The sequence below is a fragment of the Petromyzon marinus genome, chromosome 56 (genome assembly GCF_048934315.1).
Source record: "Petromyzon marinus isolate PM22_M1 ecotype Great Lakes invasive population chromosome 56, UKy_Petmar_22M1.pri1.0, whole genome shotgun sequence".
Classification (NCBI taxonomy): domain Eukaryota; kingdom Metazoa; phylum Chordata; class Hyperoartia; order Petromyzontiformes; family Petromyzontidae; genus Petromyzon; species Petromyzon marinus.
This window is the reverse complement of record NC_133722.1, coordinates 6,945,806-6,966,418: the sequence shown is the minus strand read 5'-3', so window position 1 is coordinate 6,966,418 and position 20,613 is coordinate 6,945,806. Positions and strand designations below refer to the sequence as shown.

Genomic DNA, 20,613 nt, shown 5'->3' with positions numbered 1-20,613 from the left:
TTAACTGAGACATTCCACGTCATAGACACACGGATACAGCATATATATAAGATGTTGTAATTATACCTTATGGTTTGTTTGTTTATTTATGTTAATTTTAAAACCACTGATCTGTTGTACATCACGTGCGGGAGTAGTGGTGGTTGAATACAAGCGTGGGTGGGTGAGTGGGTAGGTGTGTGAGTGGGTGGGTGGGTGAGTGGGTGTGTGAGTGGGTGGGTGTGTAAGTGGGTGGGTGTGTGAGTGGGTGGGTGGGTAGGTGTATGAGTGGGTGGGTGTGTGAGTGGGTGGGTGAGTAGGTGAGTGAGTGGGTGGGTGAGTGGGTGGGTGAGTATAGTGGGTGGGTGAGTGGTTGGGTGTATGAGTGAGTGGGTGGGTGAGTGAGTGGGTGAGTGAGTGGGTGGGTGAGTATAGTGGGTGGGTGGGTGAGTGGATGGGTGTGTGAGTGGGTGGGTGTGTGAGTGGGCGGGTGAGTGAGTGGCTGTGTGAGTGGGTGTGTGGGTGTGTGAGTGGGTGGGTGGGTAGGTGTATGAGTGGGTGGGTGTGTGAGTGGGTGGGTGGGTGAGTAGGTGAGTGAGTGGGTGGGTGAGTGGGTGGGTGAGTATAGTGGGTGGGTGGGTGAGTGGTTGGGTGTGTGAGTGAGTGGGTGGGTGAGTGAGTGGGTGAGTGAGTGGGTGGGTGAGTATAGTGTGTGGGTGTGTGTGTGTGAGTGGGTTGGTGGGTAGGTGTATGAGTGGGTGGGTGGGTGTGTGAGTGAGTGGGTGGGTGAGTGGGTGGGTGAGTATAGTGGGTGGGTGGGTGTGTGAGTGCGTGGGTGGGTGTGTGAGTGGGTGAGTGGGTGAGTGTGTGAGTGGGTGGGTGAGTGAGTGGCTGTGTGAGTGGGTGGGTGGGTGAGTGGGTGGGTGTGTGAGTGAATGGGTGTGTGTGTGGGTGAGTGGGAGGGTGCGTGAGTGAGTGGGTGGGTGAATAGGTGAGTGAGTGATTGGGTGAGTGTATTTTTGTGACCGACAGTGTGGTGGTGGTTGAATGGTGAGCGGGTAAGGGACTGAGTGGGTGAGTGAGTGAGTGAGTAGGTGAGCGGGTGTTTGGGTGAGTGATTGGGTGTGTGAATGAGTGGGTGTGTTGTTGAAACCTGCAGCGTTCAACACAGCGCATGCGAGACAAACCAATCAGCGCCAGGTACAAACAGAGTCCTCGACACGGCCGGAGGAATCAACGAGCGTCAACACTTCAAAGATGTTCATGGAGCGGCCTCACAAACGGCCGTCCTCCTAGGAATGTGGAATTTCCACCGCCCGGTTGAGGGCCATTGGACACGCTCAACGGCAACAAGTGGCAGATTTGACTGTGGGATCACGGCACCTGGAATGTGAAATAATCTCCCACCACCACCATTGTCACGAGCTTTATTCCAAATCCTCTCCCCATGCTTCGTGTGTGCTCGCGCGTGTGTGTGTGTTTGCGTGTGGGGAGCGGTGGTGGTGGTAGCGGTTAGCGCTACGCTGCGCTACGAACCCGGCGACCCGAGTTCGATTCCCCGCTCACGGTCGACACCGGTGACGATTGTCTGAACCGGTCCTGGGCCTTCCGCTTGGTCGACTCGGCCTCAAATGAGTAACCTGGCGCGGTGTGTAGCAAACATCGCCACTGGGGAGGCAAAGGTGGTTGATGGCCACACACCCCCTCGTGCGCCGTGCCGGCCTTCATAGGTGCTTCTCGCCAACAGCGCTTGCCCTGTTAACTCTCTTTGTGCGCGTGCGTGCGCGCAACAGCAGCGCGACATCCGTGGACCTGCAGGGACGAACCTTCGACCGTCAGCGATCAGCATGCACGTCCCGGCGGCGGCGGCGGTGGCGGCGGTGGCGGCTCCGCTTCTGCTGCTGATGTGCGTGGCGGCGACCGCGCCTGGCGCCACCCGCGCGAAGACGATGGCCCAGGCGCAGAGGGTCGCGGCCGTGGAGGCCGACGGTGAAGCCGTGGTGCAGAGTGAGTGACGCCTAAGCGACCGACCGAACCTCGCCGCTGGTCGCCCCGTTGTTGGCGCGCTACTGGGGGCACCTCGTGCAACCGTCCGGCGAGGCGAGGCCACGGTGGAGGCTGCCGTCGGGGTGTGGGCCGATCGGTTTCAACGACAGCGCCGTAGATTTGTCGGAGGATTGTTTTTTTTTTGTTGTTTTCAGTTTGCGCGTTTTTTGGCACAAGTTGCGCGCGGTGTAACGCGGACTTGATGCCTCGGCCAATAGGCGTCTGTTTGGTGTTTAAACATCTTAACGCCTCCTGTTTTAGTGCCAGGAAGGGTAAAGCCTAGTCGTAATTTTTTTCATCATTTTGACACTGGCAAGAAGGTTCCCGTAAATCTAACCGCTAAAATCCGAGCTATCGATACTTTGATTACGCGTGGCATTGCCTTTGCACTGTTCGCTTTTCGGCGCTCTCTGGTCTAACACTGGTGAGACAAGGCCATAACGAATGCTGACTCTGGTGTAGGTCAGTCATTTCCAAAGACAATGCAACTATCATCAGAGCACTTTGTTTGCGTGTCTTGACACAATTTGTGTGCGGTTAACGCAGACTTGATGCCTCGGGCAATAGGCATCTGTTTGGTGTTTGAACATCTTAACAGCTCCTCCTGCTTTCTTGCCGTGAAAGGGTTAAGCCTATTTGTGAATATGTTTGTTTACGCCTTTGCACGTCCACCGGCTGTGTTCACCGAGACACATGCAGGATGATGCGTGACAGCGAGCTGTTTTTTTTTTATTAATTATAAAATTTGTTTTTAAAGATGGTTCAGCGGCAGAGTTGAGCGGCTCGGAAGGTTGCGAGTTAATATCCTGGTTTAGGGGGGGGGGTCATTTGGCCCATCACCCGTGTGGGTGGGGGGGTCGATCAAATGAGTACCGCTTTGTGAGGAAGTCGGCAGTGCTGGTCCTATGGATAGACTCGCCCCTGCAACAAGAATGTGGAATTTCCGCCGCTTGCTTAAGGCCATAAACAGCTTCGGTCGAGTGCCACCTCGATGTGAATTCGCGAAAAGAAAATCACTCAGACTTCTTTGTGACGTTGTACGCAACCCTTCTTATCCGCGGCACAACGGATTGGAATGTCACAGTTAGGACACGTTAAAAAAACTAAAATATTTTTTTTTATTTTACCTGGTAAGGCACGCTGAGCTACATAGCTTGTTTTTCAGGAGCGACCTGGCCACGAATGACAGCTCAACGAAGTGGCTTGCCACCGCGTGGACATTTATAGCGGCGAAATACTCTAACAGGCTGTGATGTAGATTCTAAACGTGGAGGGAAAAACCGGAGAACCCGGAGAAAAATCCACGTGGCCACGGAGAGAGAGAGAGAGACACGCACACTCCAAATATACAGCAGAAGGCGTCAGGGCCGGGATAGAACCAACCACATCATGTATACCAGGCGAGGTAGTTAACATCTCCTAGCCACCGTGATGATGACAGAGAGAGAGGGAGACGCACACTCCAAATATACAGCAGGCGTCAGGGCCGGGATTGAACCCACGACCTCCTGCATACCAGGCGAGGTAGTTAACATCTCCTAGCAACCGTGATGATGAGAGAGAGAGAGAGACACGCACACTCCAAATATACAGCAGCAGGCGTCAGGGCCGGGATCGGAACTAACCACCTCCTGTATACCAGGCGAGGTAGTTAACATCTCCTAGCCACCGTGATGATGAGAGAGAGACACGCAAACTCCAAATATGCAGCAGGCATCAGGGTCGGGATCGGAACCAATCACCTCCTGTATACCAGGCGAGGTAATTAACATCTCCTAGCCACAGTGATGATGAGAGAGAGAGAGAGACACGCAAACTCCAAATATACAGCAGCAGGCGTCAGGGCCGGGAGCGAACCAACCACCTCCTGTATACCAGGCGAGGTAGTTAACATCTCCTAGCAACCGCGGCGGACCCAAGAGGGAAAACCTCTGTGAAGATGGAGCGATCGTATCAGCGATTGGCATGCGTAGCCGGGGCTAGGCGAGTCATTGCGTCTCGAGACCATGGGTATGAATGTTACGAAGCCTCGTTGTGGGGGGCCTTCATCGAGCAGTGGATAGATCATGGCTCATCATGATAGGACAGAGTGTACCGTTGGGGGTGGGGTGGGGTGGGGGAGCAAGTCGAGTTGATTGTTTTTATTTCTAGTTACCGTTTTAATTATTTTTGTATTGTTATCGCTCCGTGGACAGGAGCCCATCCCTGTCGTGTGTGTCTGTACGGGGATGATAATGCCCCCCAAAATTAAACGAATTGAGGTCCAAATAAAGACAAAAAAAACTGGGTCCAAGGGAAAGAAATATGAGCGATTGGTAAAGGGACACGCCCTGTGATGCAAGAGTCGCGGAACAGCCGTTCAAGAATGATTTGATTTCCGCTGGTACTCCCACCCGAACGTGGCCATATACAGACGTCCCCTTCTCTCTATATATCATGGGACCCTTTTTTTTGTTTCCAATGTCAACGGAATAAAAATAAGAAAAGCTTTTTTACCCTTGCTGGCAATAAAACAGCAGGTGTGTTAAGATGTTCAAACACCAAATGAGGACCTTTTTTTGCGAGGAATCAAGTTGCTGCATTAACCGCACACAGTATTTGTGGTGAACATGAAACGCAGACAAGCTCTCATATAATACTTGCATTGTCTTTGAAATTGATGGGCCTACACCAGAGACGGCCTTCTTTATGGCCTTAGTCTCACCGGTGTCAGACCAGAGGACGCCAAAAAGCAAACAGTGCTGTTTTAACATCCTAACACCTATTCTTTGGGTCTTTCGGTAGAGTCAAAAACTACGACGTTTCGATCACAACACAAGCGATCGTCATCAGGAGGGAAAAAAGAGGGTGAAAGCTGCAGAGGCAGACTGTTTTAAAGGTTTAAAATGGGTGTAGCCCAAGGGTCATAAACGAAGTGGGCGGGGCTAGTTATGTTAATGTGATAAATTAGCATGTAACTGTAAGATTGGAGAGGGGCCTCCACGGCAAGGGCGTGGAGGTGGCCATGTTGATGTGAGAGATTAGCATGTTAATGTGAGAAGCTAGCATGTTGATGTGAGAGATTAGCATGTTAATGCGAGAAATTAGCATGTTAATGTGAGAGATTAGCATGTTAATGTGAGAAGCTAGCATGTTAATGTGAGAGATTAGCATGTTAATGTGAGAAGCTAGCATGTTGATGTGAGAGATTAGCATGTTAATGCGGGAAATTAGCATGTTAATGTGAGAGATTAGCATGTTAATGTGCGAGATTAGCATGTTAATGCGAGAAGCTAGCATGTTGATGTGAGAGATTAGCATGTTAATGTGCGAGATTAGCATGTTAATGTGAGAAATTAGCATGTTAATGTGAGAGATTAGCATGTTGATGTGAGGAATTAGCTTGTTAATGTGAGAGATTAACGCGGAATTTATTTCTCTAAGACGAAGGTACTTTGTAAGCCCACTGGCTATCAACAAAGATTCGTTCATGAAGCCATCCACATATACAGACACAGACACAACTTCAACCGAGAGGATGGGTACAAACTCAGCAATCATTGGAAGGATGTCATCAACCAGATTAAGTCATAACTGGCTGTGATGTTCCCATCCTGCCACCTTCCGATGTTAGTTTTTCTTTTCCCCGTGGCTTCAGCTCTCCGATTTTATATTAAAAGGTTAAACGTCTCACACCGACAAAGCCACCTCTGTGCACTGACCTCGACGTGGAGGCGGCTCTGTGATCTCACATTAACATGTTAATCTCTCACATTGACATGCTAATATCTCACATTAACATGCTAATCTCTCACATTAACATGCTAATCTCTCACATTAACATGCTAAACTCTCACATTGACATGCTAATCTCTCACATTAACATGCTAATCTCTCACATTAACATTCTAATCTCTCATTAAAATGCTAATCTCTCACATTAACATGCTAATCTCTCACATTAACATTCTAATCTCTCATTAAAATGCGAATCTCTCACATTAACATGCTTATCTCTCGCATTAACATCCTAATCTCTCACAAGTAACATGCTAATCTCTCACATTAACATGCTAATATCTCACATTAACATGCTAATCTCTCACATTAACATTCTATTCTCTCACATTGACATGCTAATATCTCACATTAACATGCTAATCTCTCACATTAACATTCTATTCTCTCACATTAAAATGCGAATATCTCACATCAACATGCTAATATCTCACATCAACATGCTAATCTCTCACATTAACATGATAATCTCTCACATTAACATTCTAATCTCTCATATTAAATGCTAATCTCTCACATTAACATGCTAATCTCTCGCATTAACATCCTAATCTCTCACATTAACATTCTATTCTCTCACATTAAAATGCTAATATCTCACATCAACATGCTAATCTCTCACATTAACATTCTATTCTCTCACATTGACATGCTAATATCTCACATTAACATGCTAATCTCTCACATTAACATTCTATTCTCTCACATAAAAATGCTAATATCTCACATCAACATGCTAATCTCTCACATTAACATGCTGATCTCTCACATTAACATGCTAATATCTCACATTGACATGCTAATCTTTCCCATTAATATGCTAATCTCTCACATTAACATGCTAATCTCTCACGTTAACATGCTAATCTCTCACATCAACATGTTAATCTCTCACGTTAACATGTTAATCTCTCACATTAACATGTTAATCTCTCACATTAACATTCTAATCTCTCACATTAACATCACTAGCCCGGCCCGACTTCGTTTATGACCCTTGGGCTACACCCATTTTAAACCTTTATAAGTAATATTTGAAAATACTTTTTTTTTTAAAACATGCTTTAATGAAATGTACCGTACAAGTAATGGAAGAACTCCACGACTCCAGGAAGTGGCCCCGAAGCTTGCCACAACGTAAGGGGACCGTGGTGATTTACAGCCAACGTCAGTTGAGCGTGGACAATTAGACCCAAGCTGAAACATAACATTTAAAAAAAGATGGTTAAAATTTGTTTTTTCTAATGATAGAATATAGTATTGTCATCAGTATGACATAAGTATACCATGTTTGCAGTCGATACCACGTTGGGAAGTGGGTTAAAGTCGAGTTACAAGATTTGAGGATACAGCAACAACAGACAGAGTTAAATAAAAGCGTGTAATCATCTTTTCGATTTAAAGCTTTCGTGACTGCAATGATTCATCTTCTTTGGTTCTTTCGGTAAAGTCACGTAGAATGATAATAAAAAAACGTCGTGAGAATATTATTGTGTTATTTTATTTTATCAATTTATTATTTTATTATCATTCTACGTGACTTTACCGAAATAACCAAAGAAGACGTGTAATCATCATAAAAACAGTCTGCCTTAGCAGCTTTCCCCCTCTTTTTTTCCTCCTGATGACGATCGCTTGTGTTGTGATCGAAACGTCGTGGTTTTTGTTTATTTTATTTTTTATTAACTTGAACCTATCCACGTGACTTCACCGAAAGACCCAAAGAATACGAATTTTCTGCAGTCACGAAAGCTTTAAGTCAAGATTCATAAGAACACCGCCTGTTTTATTTCCAGAAAGGGTAAAACCTATTCCGATTGTTCATCCTTTCTCCCTCTGTGACAAATACAGTTCCCGAAAATAACAGCAACAGCAGCAACAACAACCATAAACCTAATCATAACAGTGATGTTGTTTTCCTGTCGCACCGATTGAACGTGGAAAAACTTGGGGGATGTAATATTCCCCTTTCAACGCTTGCTTTCAGAAATGTAAAAGAAAGAAAAGCCTAAACTAGTTTTGCAGCTTTTGAGTAAAATGCGCTTCTGCTTGGCTTTAGTAACGAGCATGTGGGGTGTGTGTGTTGGCTCGAATCAATGTTGGCTCGATTCCACGTGCACTCTGAAGGGACAGTGGTGGTGGTGGCGGTAGTGTAGCGGTTAGCGCTACGCTGCACTACGAACCCAGCGCCAGTGACGATTATCTGAACCGGTCAAGGGTATCCCCTAGGTCGACTCAGCCTCAAATGAGTATCTGTTGTGGAGTATAACAATCGCCACTGGGGAGACAAAGGCGGCCGGGCGTGGTGCTGGCCACCCACCCCCTCGAGTGCCGTGACGGCATTCATAGGTGCTTGCTAACAGCGCTTGCCCCGACAGCTTGTTCAAGCTATAGGGGGGGATCTTTGTCTTTGGTGGTAGTGGTGGAGGTGGTGGTGGTAGAGGTGGCGCAGGTGGTGGAGGTGGAGGTGGAAGTGGAGTTAGTGGTGGTGGAAGAGGTGGAGGTAGTGGTGGTGGTGGAAGTGGTGGTGGTAAAGGGGGTGGAGGTGGTGGTGGAAGTAGTGGAGGTAGTGGTGGAGGTAGTGGTGGTGGTGGAGGTAGTGGTGGTGGTAGTGGTGGTGGTAAAGGGGGTGGTGGAGGTAGTAGTGGTGGTGGAGGTAGTGGTGGTGGAGGTAGTGGTGGTGGTGGAGGTAGTGGAGGTAGTGGTGGAGGTAGTGGTGGTGGTGGAGGTAGTGGTAGTGGTGGTGAAGGTGATGGTGGTAGTGGTGGTGGTGGAGGTAGTAGTGGTGGTGGAGGTAGTGGTGGTGGAGGTGGTGGTGGTGGAGGTAGTGGAGGTGGTGGAGGTAGTGGAGGTGGTGGAAGTGGTGGTGGTGGTGGAGGTAGTAATGGTGGTGGTGGTTGTGAAGGTGGTGGAGGTAGTGGTGGTGGATGTAGTGGTGGTGGTTTTAAAGGTGGAGGTAGTGGTGGTGGTGGAGGTAGTGGTGGTTGTGAAAGTGGTGGTGGTTGAGGTTGTGGTGGATGTAGTGGTGGTGGTTTTAAATGTGGAGGTAGTGATGGTGGTGTAGGTGGTGGTGGAGGTAGTGGTGGTGGTTGTGAAGGTGGTGGAGGTAGTGGTGGAGGTAGTGGTGGTGGTGGAGGTAGTGGTGGTGGAGGTAGTGGTGGCTGTGAAGGTGGTGGAGGTAGTGGTGGTGGAGGTAGTGGTGGTGGAGGTAGTGGTGGTGGTGGAGGTAGTGGAGGTGGTGGAGGTAGTGGAGGTGGTGGAGGTAGTGGAGGTGGTGGAAGTGGTGGTGGTGGAGGTAGTGATGGTGGTGGTGGTTGTGAAGGTGGTGGAGGTAGTGGTGGTGGATGTAGTGGTGGTGGTTTTAAAGGTGGAGGTAGTGGTGGTGGTGGAGGTAGTGGTGGTTGTGAAAGTGGTGGTGGTGGAGGTAGTGGTGGTGGATGTAGTGGTGGTGGTTTTAAAGGTGGAGGTAGTGGTGGTGGTGTAGGTGGTGGTGGAGGTAGTGGTGGTGGTTGTGAAGGTGGTGGAGGTAGTGGTGGAGGTAGTGGTGGTGGTGGAGGTAGTGGTGGTGGAGGTAGTGGTGGCTGTGAAGGTGGTGGAGGTAGTGGTGGTGGAGGTAGTGGTGGTGGAGGTAGTGGTGGTGGTGGAGGTAGTGGAGGTGGTGGAGGTAGTGGAGGTGGTGGAGGTAGTGGAGGTGGTGGAAGTGGTGGTGGTGGTGGAGGTAGTGATGGTGGTGGTGGTTGTGAAGGTGGTGGAGGTAGTGGTGGTGGATGTAGTGGTGGTGGTTTTAAAGGTGGAGGTAGTGGTGGTGGTGGAGGTAGTGGTGGTTGTGAAAGTGGTGGTGGTGGAGGTAGTGGTGGTGGATGTAGTGGTGGTGGTTTTAAAGGTGGAGGTAGTGGTGGTGGTGTAGGTGGTGGTGGAGGTAGTGGTGGTGGTTGTGAAGGTGGTGGAGGTAGTGGTGGAGGTAGTGGTGGTGGTGGTGGAGGTAGTGGTGGTGGAGGTAGTGGTGGAGGTAGTGGTGGTGGTGGAGGTAGTGGTGGTGGAGGTAGTGGTGGCTGTGAAGGTGGTGGAGGTAGTGGTGGTGGAGGTAGTGGTGGCTGTGAAGGTGGTGGAGGTAGTGGTGGAGGTAGTGGTGGCTGTGAAGGTGGTGGAGGTAGTTGTGGTGGTGGAGGTAGTGGTGGTGGTGGCTGTGAAAGTGGTGGTAGTAATGGTGGTTGTGAAGGTGGTAGAGGTAGTTGTGGTGATGGAGGTAGTTGTGGTGGTGGAGGTAGTGGTGGAGGTAGTTGTGGTGGTGGAGGTAGTTGTGGTGGAGGTAGTTGTGGTGGAGGTAGTTGTGGTTGTGGAGGTAGTGGTGGAGGTAGTTGTGGTGGAGGTAGTTGTGGTGGTGGAGGTAGTTGTGGTGGTGGAGGTAGTGGTAGAGGTAGTGGTGGAGGTAGTTGTGGTGGTGGTGGTCGTGCACGACAGAAGAAACGCTTCCCGGTTTCAATTCCCAGTGCGTCTGGCCGTGGGCGCGTGTGTGGGTTGCCAACTCTGCGAAATGGAAAAAAACAACCAACGGGACACACACCTCGCTGGAAGATGATGGAGGACAAGAAGAATGCATATTCTTGGGTCTTTGGTAAAGAATGCAGTGTTCCCCCGTTAGTCATGAACTTGCTTTCCGCGATTTGGGCTCCCCGGGGAATCGCATTCGTAACTCGAAGCGACTGCTGCATCGAGAGAGAGAGAGAATGTGTCCTTGTGGGAGCAGTTAACGACGTTGTAGCGATCATCATCATTGTCATCATCGTCATCATCATTACTGTGCATCTTTCCACCGCACAGAATCATCATAATTTAAGGTAAATTCACGTACAGTATAAACTATTTCTTTATTATTCTTTGGTTTCTTCGGTAAAGTCACGTAGGTATAAATAAAAAAATGTGATTTATTTTATTTATGCCCACGTGATTTTACCGAAAGAACCAAAGAGTATGGATTCCTGCAGTCACGAAAGCTTCAAATCAAGATATTTCTTTATTCTTCATGTTTATTTTGTATTTTCTTCACGTTTATTTACAGCCATTTTTTTTTCGTTGTTAGCATACTAATGTTCACAGATTGAATAGCCTGTGTATATCCATAACAGAGGTTTTCTTGGGTTAGATCGCGTAAATATCTAAATGTGTCGTTAAAACCCGCCACCACCCGACACAGCAAACTAGCAAGGGGTTGTCACGTCAACAGAACGTGCCAATTCGTCACTATTGGTCGCGACAGCCTACGTGTTAAGCCTATATATACACGTATATATTAAAGGTAATTAGTTAAAAAGACGGTGTTTTTCGTTTGGCCAATGTCATTGTCCGCGTGATTTGCTACTCTCTGGGACCTATCAACCCCATGGCCAGCAGCGAAGGGATCCTCCGTGCATCTCACGATCGCGGAAGAGAGCGGCGGTAGCAGACTCCGTGCTGTGCGCGCAAGTTTCTCACCCGGGGGTCTCAGCCGCCCCTTTGGTTAACGAACTAAAACTCAATTTTTATTTAAAGCTTTCGTGACTGCAGGGATTCATATTCTTGGTTCTTTCGGTAAAGTCACGTAGAAGGAAAACAATAAAATAATAAAAATGTAAAACAATAAAAATTCTCACGACGTTTCGACCGCAACACAAGCAATCATCATCAGGTTTCCCTTCTACGTGACTTTACCGAAAGAACCAAAAATATTAACTGAAACTAATTCATAAAAAAAAAAATATCATACCAGGTAAGGCCACACTGAGCTGTATAGCTCTTTCTCAGAAGCGACCTGGCCACAAATGATAGCTCAATGAAGTTTTCATGTGGAAATTTATAGTGGCCAAAAAAATAGTAAACGCGGAGGGAAACACGCCTGGCTTTCACACGTGTATCCACGTACGTTTGTTGAACCTCTTTCGCACGGTACGTAGCCAACCGTGGCTTTATAAACAGCTTAACTGTGAACAGGTCCTGGTTGTCAGCCCCAGGCCTGTCAGGACTACCGACCCCAAGGCCCCAGACCAACCTGTTGACATCATTAGACCTCCTTTGCCAGTACCAAAATGTAATAGGGTTTTTCCCCTTTTTTCTGACAACAAAACTGAAACCTTTTTACAAGGATTCATGTCTGCATTAACCTGTTTCAAGGACAATGCATATATTATCATAGTATGTTTTTTGTTTGCATTTTGACTGCAGGTATTGTGGTTAATGCAGTAACATGAATCCTTGTAAAAAGGTTTCAGTTTTGTTGCCAGAAAAAAGGGGAAAAACTCTATTACAAGCTGTTGACGTTAAAAATTAACAAAAAACGAAAATTCGTTTCCCCAGAAAAGCCTTACAGCGCTGTCTCGAGCCTTTTCCCCGAAAAGAGAGATCCTGCGTTGGAAAAGTTTATCCAATTTCAAATGTTTTGTTGTTATTACTTTTTTTTAACGAGACACTCTGAATGTTGAACACCAGCCCCGGGGAGTTTTTGTTTGCTCGCCTGCAACAATGCTGCTGAAATTATGGAGCTCTCAGAAGGCCATGTGTGTCTAAGCTGATGGGTTGTGCAAGATTTATTTATCTCTCATTATATATATTTTTTACACGTACTTTTTTATTTTCATATAAAAAAAACGCATGTACGTAGAAGAAGACGCATTGGCTACGTGTTTATTTAGTCTCTGTTTTTTAAAGGAGCCTTTCGCATGTGGTAGGAAACTGGAGAACCTTGAGAAGACCCGCACGTGTGCGATGGGGTAACCCTCAAACTATAAACGAAAGTTTTATTTTCATTTTACCAGGCAAGGCCCCACTGCGTAAAGAGCCACGTGGGGCTCTTTACGCAGATGCGAGCTGGCCACCACAAATTGATAGCACAACGAAGTAGCTTATCATCACATGAGAGCAACAGACAAATTGGTTATAAATTTGGAGGGAAAAACCGGAGGACCCGGAGAACGTGAAAACTCCAAGTATACAGCAGGCGTCAGGGTCCTGATCGAACCCACGACCTCCTTGCATAGCAAGCGAGGTAGTTAACATCTCACCACGGAGAGAGACACGCAAACTCCAAATATACAGCAGGCGTCAGGGTCCTGATCGAATCCACGACCTCCTTGCATACCACGCGAGGTAGTTAACATCTCACCACGGAGAGAGAGACACGCAAACTCCAAATATACAGCAGGCGTCAGGGTCGAACCCACGACCTCCTGTATACCAGGAGGTCGTGGGGGAGACAAAGGGGGGAAGACCAGGGGGGGGGGCGGCGAAGGGCTGGAGCCAGGATGGAGAAGTGGGGGGCCACCACGGTGGAGGTTTTATTTTTTTTCAGACCCCCTTTTTTCAATTTTGAAAAAAATTATTAGATTTGTTTTTGTGCTAGTGTCTGCCCTCCTGCACATTTTCCCCTCGCAATTAAACTTGTGGCCGTCTCTCCGCGTTGCAGTTTTAGAGAGTACGGTCAGATGGGCGAGGCTGCGATTCGACAGTACAGCGTGGTTCATAGAGTCGGGCAGTGTGGTGAGAGGGTACCAGAGGACGGCGGAGATGCTAACGGCGTGTGGGACGCGCGTCGTTTTGCGGGACGTTTCGAAGCGGAAGGGCGGGCGCGTACGTGCGTTGAACTTCTTTAGCGCCGTTCGTAGCCGACGGTGCTGATCGGAGGCGCGGGAGGGAATGACAACAAACCGAACCCAGAAAGCAGTTCTAAAGGAATGAGTTTGTCAGTCGAGACGATGATTTAAAAGTGCACAGCTCCCTGTGGCTTCCTAATATCGGCAGGGAAGAGCGTTCCAGACGGCCGCAGGAGCGTGCGTCGTGAAAGCGCCGCTGCGGGGGTGACGGACGGAGTCCGCGCGCCGATGATTTTGCGCTCTTTCACGAGATCGGCGTGGTGCCGCCGTTCATTTGTGGCGAGCGCAGAGGTCCTCCTCCTCCTCCTCCTGACATCAATGACAATGGGGGAGGGTTGAAGTTTGAAGTGGCTCTTGAGTTAATACGGGAAAGACGCCTTTCTTGAGAGTGGAGGGTCTTTAGGCGGAAGGGACTTGAAGGTCCCGGCCCAACCGATGCTCCCTGGCGACCCCGCAGCCCGAGTGCCAAGGGAAGCCCAGCCAGAGATCACCGCTGCCCAGGAACGTGATCTTCGTTCTAGGGATGCAGAGAAGGGTTCTGGTTTGATTGGCACAAGAACAACAACTACAGCAGCAGCAGCAGCTCCCCAATGCACAGAGGTGCGAGGTCCTTCGGGGCATTGAATGTCAGGAGGGGGACCTTGAATTCTCTACGGAATTGAGCGAGACGAACGAACCCCCTCGACCTTACGACCACGAGAGCCCCGCTCCCTCCGCTGACTTGTTGATGTTTCTCTCCGTCCCGTCGTCTGAATCCACCCAAATCCCCGCTCCCCCCCTGCCCCCACTCCGGCCACACACAGAGGACTGCGTGGACAATGGCAGGATGTACCACCTGCAGGAGCAGTTTGAGCGCACGTACCACGGACGAGCCCTGCGCTGCACGTGCCTGGGCGGCCAGGCGCTGGACTGCGAAGCCGTCCAGCGGCGTGAGCGACGGTCGCATTGACGGCACCGCACCTCCTCATCATCCTCCACCTCCTCCACCACCTCCACCTCCTTCTCCTCCACCTCATTCTCATCCTCCACCACCTCCTCCTCATCCTCCACCTCCTCCACCACCTCCACCTCATCCTCCTCCGCCGCCTCCTCCTCCACCGCCTCACCCTCCTCCTCCGCCTCAACCTCCTCTGCCTCCTCCTCCACCACCACCACCTCATCCTCCACCACCTCATCCTCCTCCACCTCCTCCTCCACCTTTCTGCCTCCTCCACCACCACCTCCTCCTCCTGCTCCACCTCCTCCTCCACCACCTCATCCTCCACCACCTCATTCTCCTCCACCTCCTCCTCCACCTTTCCGCCTCCTCCACCACCTCCTCCTCATCCTCCTCCTGCTCCACCTCCTCCTCCACCACCTCATCCTCCACCACCTCATCCTCCTCCACCTCCTCCTCCACCTTTCTGCCTCCTCCACCACCACCTCCTCCTCCTGCTCCACCTCCTCCTCCACCACCTCATCCTCCACCACCTCATTCTCCTCCACCTCCTCCTCCATCTTTCCGCCTCCTCCACCACCTCCTCCTCATCCTCCGCCTCCTCCTGCTCCACCTCCTCCTCCACCACCTCATCCTCCACCACCTCATCCTCCTCCACCTCCTCCTCCACCTTTCCGCCTCCTCCACCACCTCCTCATCATCCTCTGCCTCCTCCTGCTCCACCTCCTCTTTCACGAGCGGACGGTTACAGTTGTCGAGCCGCAGGCAGTGCGATGGTAGTGGCCACGCAGCCAAAGCTACGCACCCCTATTCGTGAAGCTCACATAGACACATAGAGATATAGCGAGATACATAGAAACTCGTAGAGCGAGAGATACGTAGAGACTCGTAGAGATACATAGAGACTCATAGGGATACATAGAGAGTCACAGAGATGTTATGATGCCACTGGAGGTATGCGCTTTTAAATCGTTTAGATTGAAAATTCATTTCTTTAGAATTGCTTTTTCTCTCTGTTTTTTATTTGTTGTCATGCCCCCGCATATGGGTCTCTGTGGGTCTCTGTGGGTCTCTATGGGTCTCTATGGGTCTATATGAGTCTCTGGACCTCTGTGGGTCTCTATTGATCTATATGAGTCTCTGGATCTCTATGGGTCTCTATGGGTCTATATGAGTCTCTAGATCTCTGTGGGTCTCTATGGGTCTATATGAGTCTCTAGATCTCTGTGGGTCTCTATGGGTCTATATGAGTCTCTAGATCTCTGTGGGTCTCCATGGGTCTATATGAGTCTCTAGATCTATGTGGGTCTCTATGGGTCTATATGAGTCTCTGTGGGTCTCTATGGGTCTATATAAGTCTCTGGATCTCTATGGGTCTCTATGAGTCTCTGGATCTCTGTGAGTCTCTATGGGTCTGTATGAGTTTCTGGATCTCTGTGGGTCTCTTTGGGTCTCTTCCTTCTGATATTAGGAAGCCACTGGCTGCCACTCCAGGTTGATATTCTTCCTCTCATTGTCGTCCATCGCCCATCGTCCCATCTTGGGGAGAAGTGTCATGGCCGGGCCCTCGCAGAGCGATCCGGGAAGGCAGTGAAATTGACATTTTGCGTTGCAGTTTGACCGTGCGTAAAAGGGGAAAAAAAAAACGAAAACTTTTTTTATGGGAAAGCAACGTAATGGTGTCCGTTGACTTGTTTTATCCATCCGCTTAGAGGCGGAGTGAGGGGAGACGGGCCCTGATGGCTTTCCTCCGACGTCATAAGGGTTTTATTATATACTTGCTCTTTTGTTCTCGAAGACATTGAATGCAGCCCAAGAGCGATAAAATGATCCGCGCGCGTGTTTATTATATCGCGCGGGGACATCTGCGGCGTGTCCGAGGCACTCGTGACAAGCGGGCTGAACGTCCCAAAGCGCCGGTCTTGGGTTGCTGCCGAGGGACGCTGAGTTGGCGATAGCGGGGGTGGTGGGGGGGGGAGAGAACGCAAGGGGCGGTAACGTCGTGGCGGTGGCGTTCGTCGGGACGAGGGGCGAAAGTGTTTTTCCTACTCGAGCTGGCGTCGCGGCTCAGGGTTTGAACAGCCCCGAGGCCAGTCGTGGGAAATCCTCCATTTCCTACGGCACGGGGCGAGTATGTACCAGAGGACGAGTTTTGGCCGGGTCATCGAACAAAGTCGGTCACCGCGTCGCAGCAGTTTTTTTTCGGATGCGCTCCTGTGGCCGTCTGGAACGCTCCTCTTATCCGATAATACGAATAAGCCGCTGGGGCGGCGCAAGTTTTAAATCATCTCGATGAGAAAACTAATTTCCTTAGAACTGCTTTCTTGTGTTGTTGCTCGTCCTTCCCCCGCACCGCCGATTAGCTACGGTTGGCTACGTAGGGTGCGAAAGAAGTTCAACAGACGTGCATACCCCGCACCTCTGATGAGCAGGGTTGGCTACGTAGGGTGCGAAAGAAGTTCAACAGACGTGCATACCCCGCACCTCTGATGAGCAGGGTTGGCTACGTGCGGTGCGAAAGAAGCTCAACGTACACCCGGCCACTGTTGATTTTCCCCGCAAAGTGGGATGAGCCAACTCCCAGCGAATGAACGTCGAAGGGTCCTGAAGCAGTGGGACGCTGTACATGACCACACGATGATTGGGCCACCTCGTTGACCCATCGTGTGCGATGGCCGGGCGCTCAGTGGGGCCTTACCTGTTAAAATAAAAAAAAAGTAGTTTAGTTTTTATAGCGTGTAACTGTTCAGTGAAAGCGATGAGCAAAGAGGGGGGCGGGAGGGGGGAGAGTAGCAGTCAGAATCGGAATATTTATTCATACTGGAGGAATCCGATGAGCTATAAAGCTCCTTTTCACAGATGTCCAGTCGGGGCACGGGGTAACAACATTACAACAACAAACAGTAACAAAAACACGGTTGGAGTGCAAAGTACAAGGATGGTTAACAAACCACCCAAACACAAACAAATACAACACTAAACCATCCTACCAGGCAAAGCACACTGAGCTATTAACTTATATTTCAGAAGCGACATGGCCACAAATGGTAGCTCAACAAAGTGGCCCCATCACTTGGACATTTACTGCACCAAAATAATCTAAATAGTCTAAACGCACCTTGATTACAAACGCGGAGGAAAAAAGCGGAGGACCTGGAGAAAAAAAAATCTATGCGTCCACGGAGAGAGAGAGAGAGAGACACGCGCATACTCCAAACATACAGCAGCTGCCAGGGTCGGGATGGAACCCCCGACCGCTTGCGTACTAGGCGAGGAAGATGACATCTCAGCAGTCGCCTGTACTTTGTCAGCTGTCCGGTGCGGCTCATCGCGTGTTTACAATCGAAACAACAGAAACTCCACGCGGACAAACAGTTGTAAAGTAAAGTGGTCGGGATGCGAGGTGGGGTGGGAGGGGGGCGGAGAGAGAAAACCCATACGCGTTGTTCTAACGGTTAAGCCGAACAGACTTGAACGTTAAACAATCCGTGGAAATTGGGCGCGCGTTCAACATTACGAACGCATGACTCTGCCGCAAAACAATAAAAAAAATAACAATAATTAATAATCTGCTGCCGCCGCCGCCGCCGCCGCCTCGGTTGTATGCGAACAACACATTGTGCTCGCCGGATGGGCGATGGAGCGGCGTTCACTGCGGTGCCACGTGTTATTGCGATGGGTCGCAGGTATTCCAGCGCATTGTATTTCACTTTAATGTTGAGGCCCCCCCAACCCCTGCTGGCACGGGGTATGGAAGGGAGGGGGGCAACGGGGTGGGGGGGGGGCGGAATTGCGCAATGCCATCTGCTTATTCTAAACAGGAAGCCTTATATCCTGACTTGATTGCTACATTGAGGGGGGCGGCAGGGAGGGGGGGGCGCGGCGATGGTGGTGCTGGATCCGCACGAGGGATCGCACAGTTCCCGTGCTCTCTACGGCAGCGAGATTGTTCGAACCCAGCGACATGGACGAAGCAACATGAGTGGCAAACGACATTATGTTTTGTTGTTGTCATTGGTGACCGGATGGAGACCACCGAAGCCAAGTGAATCGCGGGGCGGTTGCCTCTCTCGCCACACTCCGACCGAATTCAGCGGAAAGACAGCAAAGACAATCAACATCTCCTGCGCGGAGGATCTGTAGCGGTCATCTTTGTACGCACGTACGTCGAATTTCGCACCGCACGTAGCCGACCGTGCTCATCGGAGGACAACAAACTAAAGTACAAAAGCAGTCCTAAAGTACTTCGTTTGCCGGTCTAGGTTTAAAAGTGCACAGCTACAGTGGCTTCTTTATAATCTCGGAAGGGAAGAGCGTTCCAGACGGCCACAGCATCGCGCCTGAAAGCGCCGTGCGATGCGGTGAGCGTCTTTGCTCGACGGCGAGCCAAAAGCCGCTGCGGGGGTGACCCGAGTTCACGTGATGGTCTCTGCTCCTTGACGAGATCAGCGAGAGGTTTTGCGATTCATTCGTGTCAAGCCCCTTGTGTGTCTGTGTGTGTCACGAGCGCGGCCTCACAGTGGATCCGTCCGGCAACCGGAAGCCAACGCAGCTCGGCGAGCAACGGACGGTCACGGGGTCGGATCTTGCAGGAACCCGTCACGACCACGTGCCAGAGAATTCTGTACACGCCGCAGCTTGCTAATGGGGGTTTTGGTTTTTTTTGCTTTTGCCAGACGTCCCGTAGAGCAGCGAGTTGGAATAGTCCGAGCCTTGTCGATGCATTCCGCCACGCGCCGCCGCGTTGGCTCCGGCACGGCTCGGCAAGCGGCCTGAACGCCGTCCGTTCGAGCCCCCGGCACGAACTCGACCCCTCTGGCCTCGCGTCGCCTCGCGCCCTCACCCTGAAAACGTTCCAGGGGTCGCCCTCGGCGGCAGGTCGCGGCAGCTCTCACGCGCGCGGTGCGTGGTGGCGTGTGCGCAGCGAGCGGCGAGCAGGAGTGCTTCGACCAGTACACGGGGCGACGCTATTCGGTCGGGGAGACCTGGGAGCGGCCACGGAAGGGCATGGTGTGGGACTGCACCTGCCTGGGAGCGGGCATCGGACGGATCAGCTGCTCCACCGAAAGTAGGTTTAACTGGGGGGGGGGACGGGGAGGGGGGCGTCGTCGCGTCGGGCGTCACGATCGTTTCATGCGGTTTTTTTTCCCTTCTGAAAATATTTTTTTTATTATCTCTGCTAAGAGGGCCGGCACATAAATGACGTCACGCGATTTTGGACGATTTTTGACCCCCGCCCCCCCTTCGTCACACGGCGTCACAAAAAGTCAGACCCCCCCCCTCAAATATGACGTCACAAAGCTCTGCCCCCCCCCCCCCATACCATGTTTCCATTTTGAAAATGAAACGTGCTTCAAATCGCTTTAAACTACTGTCATTGTAGCGCGTATTTAATGTGGCGCTGCACTCTGATGTTGCAGGAGTAAACATTTATTAAAAAGTCTATTTAATTAAGTAGAACGTGTTGTCTATATATGTCTGGACCCCCCCCCCCCCAGGTGCGTGACGTCATTTATGGACGGCCCCTAATGTACACACTGCATTATTTATATTTATGCTCTCGGTTGCCGCTATGTCCCCTTATATTTGGCAGCCCCAAAGAGTCTTCCTCCCCGGCGGCCCCCCAACTGCCCCCAACTGCCCCCAAATGCCCTCAACTGCCCCACCCCCCCCAATTTGTTTTAAGGACCCAGCCCCAAATGGGGTCAAGGAGATTGCACGGCAAAAAAAAATCACGCCGACAAATTGTCACAGAGCAACGTCTCGCTGCCAGTTTGTTATGCAAACCCGTTTAGAAAATTTTAAAAAAAATATTCCATAGCCCGAATTTGGATCGGTGTTTACGTGTCATACCTGGTTTTTTTTTCTGTTGACGCAACAAACCTTACTAATTGGCTGCGTCGGGTGGTGGCGGGTTTAACGACACATTTATTTCCACGCTATCTAACCCGAAAATCAATCCTGCGTTGTGGGTTACATTGGTTGCAAAAGCGTCCTACGTGTTCAATTGGGCCGGTGCGTTTACCAAATGCCCCAGGCCGATTTTTTTTTTAGTCCCAGTCCGTCCCTAATCGTTACCACGGTTACCATTGTTACCATTGTCGTCGTCGTCATCAACGGCAGTGGCGACGATAGAATCGTCATTATAAACAGCCACAGCAGCGGCAAAACGAAATTAACTCGACACTTCCCGGGTACGGTGTGTCGACGAAGAGCCGCGTGCGACCTACGACCTTTCTCGCCCACTCGCCT

At 50.3% G+C, this 20,613-nt stretch overlaps 1 protein-coding gene across 3 annotated transcripts in view; it reads left to right on the top strand.

Moving 5' to 3' along the window:
- The window catches only part of LOC116954807 (fibronectin-like), a 101,211-nt gene that overhangs the window by 9,663 nt on the left and 70,935 nt on the right, over positions 1-20,613 (top strand). Inside the window, exons 2-4 of one of the 3 annotated variants that reach the window (XM_032975635.2) lie at positions 1,773-1,986; positions 14,228-14,353; positions 19,286-19,429. In XM_032975635.2, the coding sequence (XP_032831526.2) occupies positions 1,827-1,986; positions 14,228-14,353; positions 19,286-19,429 (430 nt within the window). In that variant the 5' untranslated portion in view covers positions 1,773-1,826. The remainder of the gene's footprint in view (positions 1-1,772; positions 1,987-14,227; positions 14,354-19,285; positions 19,430-20,613) is intronic. The other 2 variants (XM_032975636.2, XM_032975637.2) reach the window with 2 other exon arrangements.